The sequence below is a fragment of the Varanus komodoensis genome, unplaced genomic scaffold, assembly GCF_004798865.1.
Source record: "Varanus komodoensis strain SLA01 unplaced genomic scaffold, ASM479886v1 scaffold1, whole genome shotgun sequence".
Classification (NCBI taxonomy): Eukaryota; Metazoa; Chordata; class Lepidosauria; order Squamata; family Varanidae; genus Varanus; species Varanus komodoensis.
Genome location: NW_025335268.1, coordinates 41,986,205 through 42,000,016, shown reverse-complemented (window position 1 = coordinate 42,000,016; position 13,812 = coordinate 41,986,205). Strand labels below are relative to the sequence as shown.

Here is a 13,812-nt window from a genome sequence, read left to right as displayed (position 1 = left end):
GTACTCCATGAGTTTTCCTACAAAACCACATTGTGTGACTTATTCTCATGGTGGCTTAGCATGATGTGCCAACATGGCCAGTGAGAGCACCAGGAAAAAGTAGTTTCCCTCAAACTGAAATAGATGCTGGGGTAAAGATGTTCAGGTTCCACACAACTGTACCTTTGACAAGAAATACCTTAGAGATAAAGCTATGCAGAGGTTTATAAGATTTCCTTCCTCATTGAGTTTAAATGAGACTGAATACACATTTTAAAAGGAATGCTTTTAATACTATTATCCCATGGTATTTCTTTGCACTTATTTTTATACCCATTTACTGCTACTATTTCTGAAAGATTGTCAAACAATGTATATAAATGATGGCTTTTCAACGGGTTTAGGAAAATACTGTATAGTAGTTGCTAGCTCAGTTTTAATTAAACAGATTACTAGCTTTAATACAGGGTGGTCCAACTTTTCGTACCTTGAGGGCCACATGAGGATTTTGACATGGAACCCCGGGGGCCACACAGCTTTTTCTCTGACCACAGACCAAGCACAATGACTAGCCCTCAGGGGTGGCCCATTCCTTTCTTCCTGTTTCTCCCATCCAGAAACCCTCCCACGTGACCCCCTAGTCCCTCTTCCCCTCTTGGAATTGGCACACTGAGCCTCTTGTACTTGAGCCAACAAACTCTCCCCAGCCTGCCCTGCCCACTCCTGGAAAGTGCAAAGGCAGCCTTGGGAGAACTTGCCGCAATCATGCCCATGCCATCACTGGGATTGAGGGGAGGCACACAGGGGCAGCATGGTAAAAGGGCCACAGAACAAGGCTTCAGGGGCCACGTATGGCCTGTGGGCCACATGTTGGACCACCCCACCTTTAATTATAGGGATGAGGGGGAGTAATGCTGCAAAATAGCCTCTTCTCTCAGCAATGTCTGAAATTCTAAAAACGTATTGGAGCCAATTTAGAAGTGACAGGGCAGTCATATTTATTCTTTGAATGCTTGCTGCATTCACACATAGCCTGCATGGGAGCAATGGCAATCTCTTACTGAGATGCACTTTGACTTTTTTTTGCCAGACACTGTAAGGATGAAATTGCTCTTCAAAATAAGCATAGCATTATTTTTGTTTCAGATCCTGTAAAGGTGTCTAATGCATCATCTGGGCTTGTCTTGTGGGATTAGTTTACATGTTCTTGCTCCTCGTGGCTAATAAAAGCTAGTTGAGAGGTTGTGACAGGGTGGATCTAAAGTTTGGTTAATGTGCCATTACTCAAAGCCATTACCTGAAAGAGGTGGTAATATAAGAAGAAACCCATCCTAGATCTTATGGCAACTACCATCCAGTTACTAATATTCCCTTTTGGAGAGTTCTGGCAGTGCCACTGCAGGCATTCTTAGATGAGACCAATAATCTAGTTCCACTTCAGTCTGGGATTAGGCTGATTTTGGGGGCAGCATCAGCATTTGTCTTTGCAATGGCTATCCTTTACTATGAAAGGCATGGAGGAGTGCAACCATATAATTCTTGTGCAGTCTTTCATTGGCTTTTGATACCATTGACTTCATTGATGGGGGCTGGGAGCACTGTACTTCAATGGCTCCTCTACTGTTTATGAGTTCAGTCTCAAGCAATCAACAATTTGGTGATAATTTTTCAGCCAACCCTATTTAACATCTATATGAAGCAATTGGAAGTGGTCATTAAGGGATTTGAAGTGTGGTGTCATTGCTATATGGATGACACTGAACTTCATTTTTCTTTAACATGAATCAGATGCTGCTGTGCAACTCTTTAGTCAATGCTGGGGCACAATAATAGGCTGCATGGGGACTAATAAACTGAGGCTGAGTACTGGCAAGATGGAAGCTTAATTGTTGAGGATTTCTCAGATCTGGGTCAGCAACCCATTCTTTACGGGATGTTGTTGCACTTCCTTTTAAAAAACAGGATCATAGTTTGGGCATATTCCTGGATTTGTCTTTGTCACTTAGGGAAAAAATTGATCTCAGCAGCTAGGAGTACCTTCAGCCAGTTTCAACTGCTTCTCCAGCTATGGTTGCTCTTGGATAGGTTTCTGCATTGATAACCTCAAGTTTGGATTATTTTGATGTGCTTTGTGCAGGACTGCCCTTGAAGTTGGACAAAATGCTGCAGCTGATTAGTTGCCAGACTTAAAAGAGTAACACCTTATTTGAGAAACTACCACATCCTTCACACTCCAGCCTGCTTCCTTTGGCCATCAGGGAAGATCCTTTGCAAATTCTGTTTGCTTCCTGGGTTCATTTACTGGCCATAGAGTATTGACCATAGCTTTATATAAATGATTGGGCAATGTTGTCTTTGATTCCTTGCCTAATTATGCCTAATATGGAATTTTTACAGCTCTCACACACATCTTCATGTTCAGTTGTTGCTAGCTAGATCTCATCAGGGCATACATGAAGTTGGAATTTTTTGTTCCAACATGTATCTCTTTATATTTGCTTTTAGGAAACCATGTTTACCATTTTGATGCCTATTCAACCAGTGTGGTGAGATCCTCAAAGAACTCTCAAGTGTTAGTGAATCAGGACTTAACTTTATGAAAACCAAGTCAATTCTTTTTCAGCAGGACTTGTCCTTCTACAGCTCTCCTAATTTTATCTTTAATAATGTTTATAGCAATTTACCCAGGGCAGACATTAAGCTAAGCAGCCTGTAATTACCCAGATCCACTCATTTCTTTTCACACTGGTCAGACTTCAGTCCTCTGGTACAGAGGCTAATCTTAGGAATATGTTACATATTTTGGTTAGAAAACCAACAATTACACATCTGAGCTTGTAAACCTCTAGGATGGATACTACCTGGGTCCAGTGATTTATTTTTGATTTGTTGGTAAGGTTGAAAATTTCATCTTATGTTATCAGCGTTTGCCTCAGTTCCCCTAAAAGCAGTTTTAAAATATTTTCTTTAAGTTACAACAGCATGGAAAATACAAAGTATTTCACTCTATATAGAAAGGCGAAGATTCTACTTAATAAACGGCAGTATATTTTTTAACAAGATAGAAAATTAAAAACCTTTGGCTTGACATCTGTGCTAATAAAGAGTTCTTTTAATCAGTTTAGATCCCACAAGCTTTCTGACACTTTGCTTTTCAGCTTTTTTCAGTTGCTTTTGTGTCAATACACTAATCTTCAGTTATAAATACTACTACAAGCACTTGGATATTAATTTCAGAGTGGTACAAGGCTGACACATTTAACCAACAAGGTTCCCTACTTAATTTAATTTAATTTAATTTAAACATTTTTATGCCATCCTTTGCAACAAGCCTCAGGATGGCTTACAAAAGATAAAAATAGTAATACAAAATACAATTAAGCATTCAGTAATAATATAGCATAAACAACAATTCATAACTAAAGAAAAAAGAAAGAAGAAAATGAAAATGCGACTGTGTAAGGTTATGATTATTAAAATTATTGATATTAATTATTAAAATTGTGGTTAAATAAAAAGTTCTTTACCTGACGCCGGAAAGAGTAGAGAGTCAGGGCCAGGTGGTCCTCTCTGGGGAGCGTATTCCATAGTCTGGGTGCCACCACAGAGAAGGCCTCTGCTGATCTTAAGGGGTGTGAGGGTGTATAGGGGAGGAGACGTTCCTTCAGGCATCCTGGTCCCAAGCTGTTTAGGGCTTAGTGTACCAGTTGTTAAACCCAACTCTTCCAAAATTGCTTTTTTAAAAAGTATTTGGCTATTTGTTCACTTGTTCCTGACATCTAGGAGGAAGTAATCGCCAAGGTGCACCAGAGAGTAATTGTAATGAAATTAGTGAGTCACTTTTCTGATGTACTTGGCCTGTGACTTTATCCAGTAGTGTTTTACTGTATTCTGATAAATAATTTATGTCTTGTATATGTGGTTCTTTATAACATTAATAAGATATACTAAAAGATGATTAGATAAAAATGTTCTCTGTATAGGAATAAAGTGTAAGTAATTGGGGAAATAGCAAATCATCCCAGGATTATTAATATTAATAATTATGATAAGCTATCTGTATCTTCCATTTGGAAAGTTTATATCAGATTGCCGGTGAGTACTTCCCTAACCCTAACCCTAACCCAAACCCATTTCTTGAAAAATCGTGGCGAAATCTCTGCTTGGAAGTTCATCATATTTTTCTGTGATCGCCATGTTCCCCAAATGGTGCGAATTCCAGCTATATGCTGCAGTGTTTCATTAAAGAAAGGAAAAAATGGAACAGCACTGGAAACTTTGGCTAGAATCTTATTTCTGCTTTTCTGGGAGAAAGCCCCAGTGTATTCCATGGGACTTATTTTCGCATAAGATTCATCTGTCAGAGTGTCATTGCACTTTTCCTTGCAAATATACTCTATAGGAAACAAGCAGAAAGATAAGCTAGTAACAAGTCTGGTCCCACTACCTCACATTTCCCAAAGGATATCTGCATAGCACCCCCAGCCCCATGCATGTTACACTTCTGTTTCATATAAATCCAGCTAGAAACTACCAACTGTACTAGTGGCCTTGGCAAAAACAGCTGAGGTTGTATCCTGCATTCATTGAGATGAGTTCTGCAATGTGATAACTATTATTATCTGAATAATATAATAAATAATAATATAATGTCTATTATAATTAGATTATAGATTCAAGGGGTTCCAAGATGGACCTGCTACATAAACTATGATTTCCAGAAAACTGCAGTTCAGGGAGTCTGCCAGGAAGTTAGCTGATTATTCTCTGCTCGTTCAGACAAGTTATTCCCATGTTTTCAAGTACATGGAAGTTCTAATGATACCAACCTCAAATTCAGTAGTGTAGACAAAAACGGATGATAAAGGGTAATAACCATAGCCATGTTCTTGGTTTTTATGAATTACTCAGAAATAAGTTTATTTTTTTTAATTCTATCCGTATGCTGCTCCATAACCCAGGGGTTCTCTGAGTGGCTCACAAAAACCAGAAACAACAACATAACATAACGACTGTAATAAAATAAATCAATAACATCTAAAACAGCATAAAATCAACTAACATAATATGTGAAACAGGACAGTAACATGGACAACAATAAAAACAACAAGAAAGCAAGTAAGACCATAGATCTAAAAGCAAGTATTAAATAAAGTTGCACCTCTTTATGAAGAAAGTTCCAAAGATGAGATGCAATAACAGAGAAATCCCTTTTTCTTGCCATCCCCTCCCACTTCATGGGGAGAGAGAGTTCATGAAGGAAGACCTCTGCTGAAGATCTAAGTGGTCTGGTAGGGATATATGGAGACAGGTGTTTCTTTAGATATCCCAAACCATTTAGGGCTTTTCATGTTAGTGTAAGCACTCTGAATTGGGCCCAGGCAGGCAGTGCAGTTGATGGAGGACCAACGTGATATGGTCTCTAGGACGGGTTCTTGTTAATAACCATACTACTCTGTTTTGGATTAATTGAAGTGCCCAGACTGCCTTCAAAGGCACTCCCACGGATAGTAATTCAGATGAGAGGTTGCCAGTGCATGAATAACTATAGCAAGGCTCCACTTGCCCAAGTAGGAACATAGCTGGAAAATTCGCATAAGCTGATAGAAGGTGCTCCTGGCCACCGAGGCCACCTGCAAAACAAGTGAGAGCTCAGCAGCATCCCCAGCTACAAACTTTTTTTAGTGAGAACACAACCCCATCTAGCATAGGCTGAAAATTTCCCAGTTGGGCAGACAGACTGTCCACTGGTAGTATCAGGATTGAGTTTCAGCTTAGGATATATGGGTTAATGGGAAATGTACTGTGTGATAGGAACAGCTGTACTGTGTACTGTAAATTTGCACTGTATTACTATAGTGGAAGTTTGTGAGTCTTGGGAGAAGCTGAGTGTGTACAAGGTCCAAACCAAGACTGGGTTTTGTACAGTAGCTGCTGTTCTGAGCAACTGCACATGCCAGTGTTGTGACTACGTACCTATGTTAGTGTGGGAAGTGCACAAAGCAAAGGATCAGCATTAGTGTAGCTATAAATAGTGGTTGCAGAAAGAAGTATTGTCAATCCACACTACTTTTAACAATCTAGTTTACATAGCAATTCCTGTATAATCAGTTTTATCAACTTCTTTGTGTTGCTATTTATTCAGCCATGTTTGGTTATGGGGCAGAATAAACATCTAATAAATAAACAAAACAAAATAAACTGTACTGTTTGTGGTTTATTCATATAAAAACTTGGGGCAAAACTGTACTAAACACTCAACTGCCACCAAAAACAGAGGCACATCTAGCTCAGTTCTCCATAACACTTTACACATCCTGATGACACAACATTCAGTATTTCCCTGCTAATACACTTCATATATACACACACCCTAGTGGCAGCCAATGAGGTTGAATAAAAGTTCAAAAATATGGAACCCTGTGACATGAGGACATAGGTAATTATATGAGAGGTTATGGAGCGGATGGTGAAAGTAGTAATTTGCAGTGGCAGCTATCTGTGGCATAATGTTTGCATGTCAACAAAGAATAGGAAATAATCTGAAGTGGAAAATATAGCAAAAGGTTTAAGAACAGATTCTGTAACAAATTAATTTTAACTAATAGTTGGGGAGTCCTTAAAAGGAACTTACCAGTATAACTTCCATGTATGGTATTACTGACAACAGTATTTACTTTCGAGAAACTCTTTAAGACTGGGTAACTTGTTTTTCAATATTATTGCAGTATTATTATTCAATATTACTTTAACAAAGGAAAAAAATTAAACATAATTTGAGCTGACTTGTTTTTATAAACTTTCTTTCAGTAGGAAGAAATGTAGTTCCTTTCAGAGTTTATATTGGAAACAGTTTGTACTGGAAATTATGCTTCCTTTGTTCCCTAGACTCGTGATCAGTGGTTAATAGGAAATGAAGTTCAGACAAACTTTATATGATGTAATAATACTTCTGTGCACTTTAACTAGAGGTGCTTCTAGACTGAGGGCTTTTAATGCTATCAATCAAAAGGAATTGTGTAGCTATTCCAACTTTTCTTCCTTCAATGGTTTCTTCTGGTACAGAAAGTACAGAAGTGGTGGGAAAACATGGGTTGACTACAATGCTGTCTGGACCCCAGACAAACTCCATGAATGAGCCACTGTGACAATAACAACCTTGTCTGGAAGCACCCTTGATTTAACCCATGTGGATGTTAAAATTGGGGTTTTTGGAAGAAGGATATGAAGCATCTTTATAGAAAAAGTTTATGGAATTAAATTCCAGTTTTTGTCAGGTTGATTCTGGGATGCACAAGATCTGTTTTTCTGAGCAATACAGTTATGTATTTTAAAATAAAAGGACTTTGTATGTAAAGAAATGTTACTATCTCTATAAATTCATCAAACCCTCTGAGTTATCCATCAGAATGTATGCATGGTACAGTGTACAGATTCATGTTCCACATGCCTGTTTATGTATGTCATCCATTGACCCCTTGTGTCCTTTGGGTAACATAAATTAGTCCAATAAAACATTTTACCCTATTCTGTAGCTCTCATTCTTCAGCCCAGTACTTCTCTCTATAAATAAGTCCAGCAACTAACATTATATGTATGTATATATTTGTGCAGGAAACTGCTTAGCCAACTCCCAACTCTGTATGTGAAATCATTGATTCCCGTTTTTGTCCAGTGTCTTTAGATGCTTTTGATTAACAAACATTAATAAAAAATCATGCATTTCTAAAGAAAAGTTATATGCTGTAAATCTTAGAATCAAAGTAATAAATAGCAAAAAAGACCATAAAATATGGAGTGCTTCGCAACAGAATGGTATTTGCCTGCGAGTGTGATAGGGAGACAGATGTAACCTGCATATTGTGTAACTAGCAGAGAAGAAAGATATTCCATTTGTGTTGGAGAAATTAAATAAGGATAAACACCTTTAGAGAGAGCATGAGCTTGCTAAACTTGGATGATCTTCTGCTGCTTGAACGCGAAAGCATAAGGCACTTACGCATGGCATTTAACATCGAGCTCTTTGTGTGAGAGCCGAGCGTGGCTTAAACTACAGACTGCTACTGTGGTGCGGTCATGATGCCTGTGAGTAAGCTTGGTGTGGCTGTACCAGCTAGGGATTCCCTCCCCGTGACCTTTGCCCCGAGTAATCTGCATAGAGGAATGACAGGCATTTGGCTGAACAGGAACAGTCTGAACTGGGCTGCTGCAGGGGCAGCAACAGGAGGAGGGAGGGCTTGCGACTAGCTCACAAGAGGAGGCAGAAGTTGCGAGGAGGAGGCGGCAGCTGCTAATACAACAGCGAGTGCCGGGAGAAGGTGAAATGAGCCCTTGGAAGCTTCTTTGGGAGAGGAAACCTTATCAAAGGACCAAAAGAGTTGCCTGATTGTTGGACCCCGGCCCTCTTCCAGGACAAGAGATGGGCCAGACATCAGTCTCCACTCTCTCGGAACATGCTAGTGGTGAGTAGAGTTGAGAATCCAGGGAGGAAACCTCCTGGACTATTCTCCCTTCCCCCAAGTGAGTGAGTGTGTGTGTGAGAGAGAGAGAACGCGAGCGAGCACATAGTTATAAGAGAATCCACTTCTAAAGTAATTGTTGCTTTCGGATTTTGTGCTGTGATAGACCAGCCTAACTGTATACAAGGTTCTTTGTCAATGGAAAAGCTTGTGGAGTTGTAGCGCGAGTTTCTCTTAAAGGAATAGCTCTTTCGCTCCCTGCCCCTCCTCTCAAAAGGAACGACTTGGCTTGGCTTTCTGTAATTTTGTATTTATTTTTATTTCTGGGGAAAGTTAAAACTTAAACTGATACAAACCGTTTTTAGAGGAAGGTACCTCTTCTTGCTTTTTAAAAAATATCTAGAATTCTTTGAGTAGTAAAAATCAGGTTTTGTTGCTGAGCCTTGAAGCCTGTAAAGCCTACGCCCAACTTCTCCTTTTACAAGTCCGCCTCTTAGTTTGTTACTACAAGCAGGGTTTCCTATCGTGTCTGAATTCACATCTGCTTTTGCACATTCCTCTCCCTTTCTATTCAGTGCTGTTCTAGCTGCAGACCTCTTGCTTTCTAACATAGTTCCTGTGACTGATGTCCTGCCATTAAACAAACAAGCCATAAAATAATTGATTCAGGATTTGTTTTAATATCTGTTTCTGTCTTTGGAGCAGTACCCTAAAAAGAAAAATGCGTAGAAAGGAACAGAAAGTGTTTTATTTAAGATACTTTGGGAGTTCCTTAAATATTATATAAGGCAAGTCTGTATTTTTAGATTTTACTTTGCAGAATAGATTTTCATATGAATATTCAGTATCTGATCTTATGAAATATCAACTCATAAACATGTGCTCATTTAATTTAAAAACACATCAGCTAATGTCTACTATAATAAATGCACATATATGAAATGTCCATTAACATCTTTCCCTCCGTTGTTGTAAATAACAATCCCAATTGTTTCTTAAATTTGTCCCTTTGTGGGTTTATCATATTACTTTTAGTAGAATACAAATGCAACCGTAATGCAAGTTATTGCATGATTCAGGGCAATCAAACCTTTCATATGGCAGATAGAATTATCAAGGATACAGTGCTTTTTTCCTACAGTGAACACACAAAGTGTGGACCACATACCAATACCTTTATTGTATGCATGCACCTGGAATTTCACATTTCCCTTGCCAGGTGACATGCAAGCTGTTTCTGCATCAATCCTACTTCAAATTTGTAGCAGAGATGAGGAAGAACAGGAAATTTAAGTCACTTGTGTTTCCTGTTGCCTCTTCAACATCATTGTATAAGCTCTGAGTGATGAGTTCTTGAGTAACGTGTTGATGTGTAAATCAGCCCAATACAGTATGGTGGTGTTTTCTCCTTAGAACAGTGGAGTCTTGAGCAGCATAGAAAACTGCCCTTGAGAATAGTTGATATGTAACATGAGTTGGTGATAGGGTTGATCCTCTCTGAAAGAAAGCTCAAAGTGCCATTGGAGGTGTGTTTGTTGTGGTCCCAGACACTCACAATGTATAAATCTGAGTGGTGTTTTCTTTCTGTGATTATTTCCTCCCTCCCTCCCTCCCTTCTCTTTTTTGCAGAGCTGTGAAGTACCTGGCTGTTTTACATGTTTTAAAATAAACAATGGTAGCTGTTGTGTTTTTGATGGCCAGTTTGAATTCAGATATGCTTTCTCTGTGCTACTTGAAAAGGAGTGCAGTGACACTAGAGCAGTATTATTTGAGAGGGAGACTTCTCCTTTTATTTCCATACTGAGGTCCAGTCTGTCTTAAGAAAGAAGACTCCTTGGAAGGAAGATGGAAGAGAATTGACAAGGCCAGATAATGGATAGTGGGGAGCGGAGGAGGGGGAGGGAATTTGCCTTCATTTCCCTAGTTATGTCTGGTTAGAATCTTCATTCCTAGCTGCATTTCTTTCACAAAAGCTGGGACAAGAGGGGAAAGTGGAACCTGCCAGTGATGTGACAGTTCTACCTTTTGCTTGCATAGTTTTCTGTCTCAAAAAGCCTCATAGGAGGATGATGGGTGAGGGAGATAGGGTTTTGGCAGCTGGTGACCAGGCATCTCTCTGACAGCGAGTTGCTGATTACCCATCCAATCTCTCCACTTTTCTTCTGGGTGCTTCATTCTCGGTTATGAAGAGCTTCTTAATCAGTGCTATTTACAATAAGTTGACCTCTGCAAGAGTTTTGCTTGTTAAGTCAAAAACAAATAGTTGTTCAAGAAGTTTTTGTGCAAGTGAACCATGCCATACTAAGCTCAGATTAATGCTTCTGTCAATCATCCTTTGTACAGTTAACTTTTGCTATACATAAACCAGTAAACAACACAGAATAGCTTTTGGCTGCTTTCTTAGAAACCTAAGAAATGCATGTCTAGATTCTCCAACATAAAATAGACTTAAATCCTACAGTTTCTTCAGCTCATCCATGTAATAGTGTTTGTGTGACATACTGATTTTTTGTCTACCAGCTACATTATAAAGGCTTTATTGAAATGATATGATCAGCAGCTTTATAGACTGCTCCCAAAAACATGTTTGAATGAGGAATTCTAGCTAACTCAAAGTTATTCATGGCTTTTAGAGTTGCTAGAGTCTAAAATAACTCAGTGAAATGGCAGAAGGAACCTTTGTCTGTTACTTATAAGGGCTACAATTCTGTTTTTAGGATGGAAGTATCAATAGTGCATTCTGATATTTGGAAATGGCTAAGCAAAATGTGCTATGTGAGTGGGCACACAACTAGCCTTGTTGCCTGATCCTTTCCCACAGATGGTAGGATTGTGCACTGTGATTCTGGGAGGGTACTTCTATGGATGAACAGCCACAGGATTCATCTGTGTGTGTATAAAGCTGGGTTGCTAACAGATTACATTTTAAAGAACTAAGACTTTCCTGTAAAAGCAAAGTGTGCCCACTGTATTATGAAATAAAATGCAATGGTAATTTTCTGAGATGGGAAGGCAAAGATTTAAAGAAATTAGGGCTAACCAAGGAAATCTATGAGGAAGTCTAAAACCAAAAATATATAATATGAAATCTTTTATACATCACATATACATGTATAATGTACACATCTCTCAGAACATGACCTAATTTACAGATCCCTAAATTGGGTGTCTTTTAGTTCCTTTCCCCACCATGCTTACTTCTGCACTGATCACGAGATAAATTGAATGCTCTCAGGATACTTTCTTCTGCATATACCTCAGGATCAGAGTAGGGCAGCTTAGATTATGTCTGCATTCTGAAGTAAAAGATTACCATATTCAGTAATAGAGTATGTGTGGTACTGATCTCTGCTTCCTTATGGAATTAGCTTTTCGGGGAACATTACTACTACTACTACTATTATTAATAATAGATGTATTCCACCTTTTTTCTTACAAAGAACTCAGAGTGGTTTACATAATAATCTCCCTGCTCTGACTCTTATCCCCACAACAACAACCTTGTGAGGTACATTTGGCTGAGAGTCTGTGACTGGCCCAAAGTCACCCAGTTGGTTCCATGCCTGAGCAGGGACTGCCTGAGTCCCTGTCCCACACTCTTAACCATTACACCACACTGGCTATAAAATCTCTAAAGCTTACTAAAATAATTTCCTACTTGCTTTTAGAAAGATGCCTAAGATATGATTGCATCTTAGGCAGGACTTGTTGGGTATATTTTTAGAAAACTGGTTTTAACCAAGTAAGTAATTGTGCTTTAATGTCATTGTAAATAGTTGGGTTACAATATTTATATGTAAATATCAGGAAGTTGGATGGTTAATATCCCCAAGAATCCCATGTCATGTTTTTCTTTTGCTTCTTAACATCCAAAGTGTATGGGTGGTCATCAAAAGAGATTAAAGGTACATGGTTATCCACATTCTTGGAGTCCTTCATATTGGTAATTTGATAACCAAGAGCAGTATTCAGCACCGCTGCTGTGCTCTTGTTTGATCTGCTGCATAATTGGGATATGCTGCTGCTGCAACAGAAAGTTAGCGGTTCAAAAAACAGGTCAGCACAGGTCAGTGGAACTTCCTTTTGTGGACGCCATTGACTTGGCCTGTTTCTGCTTATTTTGGTTTGCTTTTAAAGCTAACTCCCCATTGTGCTAACAGTGGGTCCTGCTGGCACACAGGCAAACTTGGATACTTTTTATTCATCAGAATGCAGATGGAACTAAAAATCTGTATCTTCTCTCCTTTAGCCAAATAATTATTAGTTCACAGAATCCTGCTGTTTGTTGTGTTTGGCAGTCAATGAAGGCATTGACTTAGGTCAAAAGTTAGCCTGCTTTTCAGCTAGTTCACTCTTAGATCTCCTGGAGTTGGGGACTTCCTGTTTATGAACATAGGAAGAGCAGTTTTCCTATGTGCACACAAAGGAAGTTTGTCTTCTTCTGACCAGTTAACCATGTCACCAGCGGTTGCTTTCAAAGAGGCAGCAAAGGTAGTCTTTTGTTTCTGTAAAGCTGGAATATTATTTATAGAAGCCAGTAAATATCTGTTACCAGTCGCTTAAGAATAGCATAGAAACAAGTTAAGAGATCAACTGAATATCTCATGTGCCTCTGCTATGATTCTGCATCAATAGTAGTAGCTACAGACAAAATTAAATCAGATGATGTCTTACAGGGTGCCTGGCCAGTGAGTTCAACAGGGCAGTATGAAGATTGCCCCTTCCCTACTTTGCATCTCTTCTTACCACACAATGATAAAGGCAGAGTCTGATTAATTTGGTCCCTGGTATCAACAAAACCAAAAACTGTTAATTAAAATTGTATGCTGTGGGGCTGCTGCCATGACTAGCTGCTATCACTGTTTCTTTCACAGTAGTACAGTAGGAGCAGGGAGCAGTTGATGCTGGTTAAAAAACAAACGGGGCTGGGCTGGTTGGCAGGACATCAGGGAGAGGCTGACTAGGAGGAGAAGGGCCTGGAAAGCATCTTGCTTCAAGTCCACTTGAACCTGGTTGTACCTCTGTGCTTTAGAGCGGGTTGTACTTCCCTTAAAGGCTCCAATTCATAGTCTTGGAGTGCTTATTGATCCACCTTTGACACTAAAGGCAGAAACAGCCTCTGTGGCCCAGAAGGCCTTTCACCAGCTTCAGGTGATAGGCCTGTTATAACCATAACCAAACAGAGATAGTCTTAAGTTGGTCATCCTTCTCTTTGGACATTTGCAATACAATATACACAAGGTTGGTCATTCAGATTAGTGGCCATTACTCTATCATGCAGAATTGGATTCCATAGTTTAATTTTGTATAGTATGAACAAATACATACCCTTATCTGCTCTGATTTTCCCACCAAGCAGCTTCAAGGGATAACT

At 39.2% G+C, this 13,812-nt stretch overlaps 1 protein-coding gene across 4 annotated transcripts in view; it reads left to right on the top strand.

Moving 5' to 3' along the window:
• The window catches only part of PHACTR2 (phosphatase and actin regulator 2), a 108,592-nt gene that overhangs the window by 33,617 nt on the left and 61,163 nt on the right, over positions 1–13,812 (top strand). Inside the window, exon 1 of one of the 4 annotated variants that reach the window (XM_044423331.1) lies at positions 8,122–8,441. The exons of the other annotated variants lie outside the window; for them this stretch is intronic. Within the exon in view, the coding sequence (XP_044279266.1) occupies positions 8,399–8,441 (43 nt within the window). The 5' untranslated portion in view covers positions 8,122–8,398. Of the gene's footprint in view, positions 1–8,121; positions 8,442–13,812 lie in introns of those variants that run through there. 4 annotated transcript variants of the gene reach the window in all.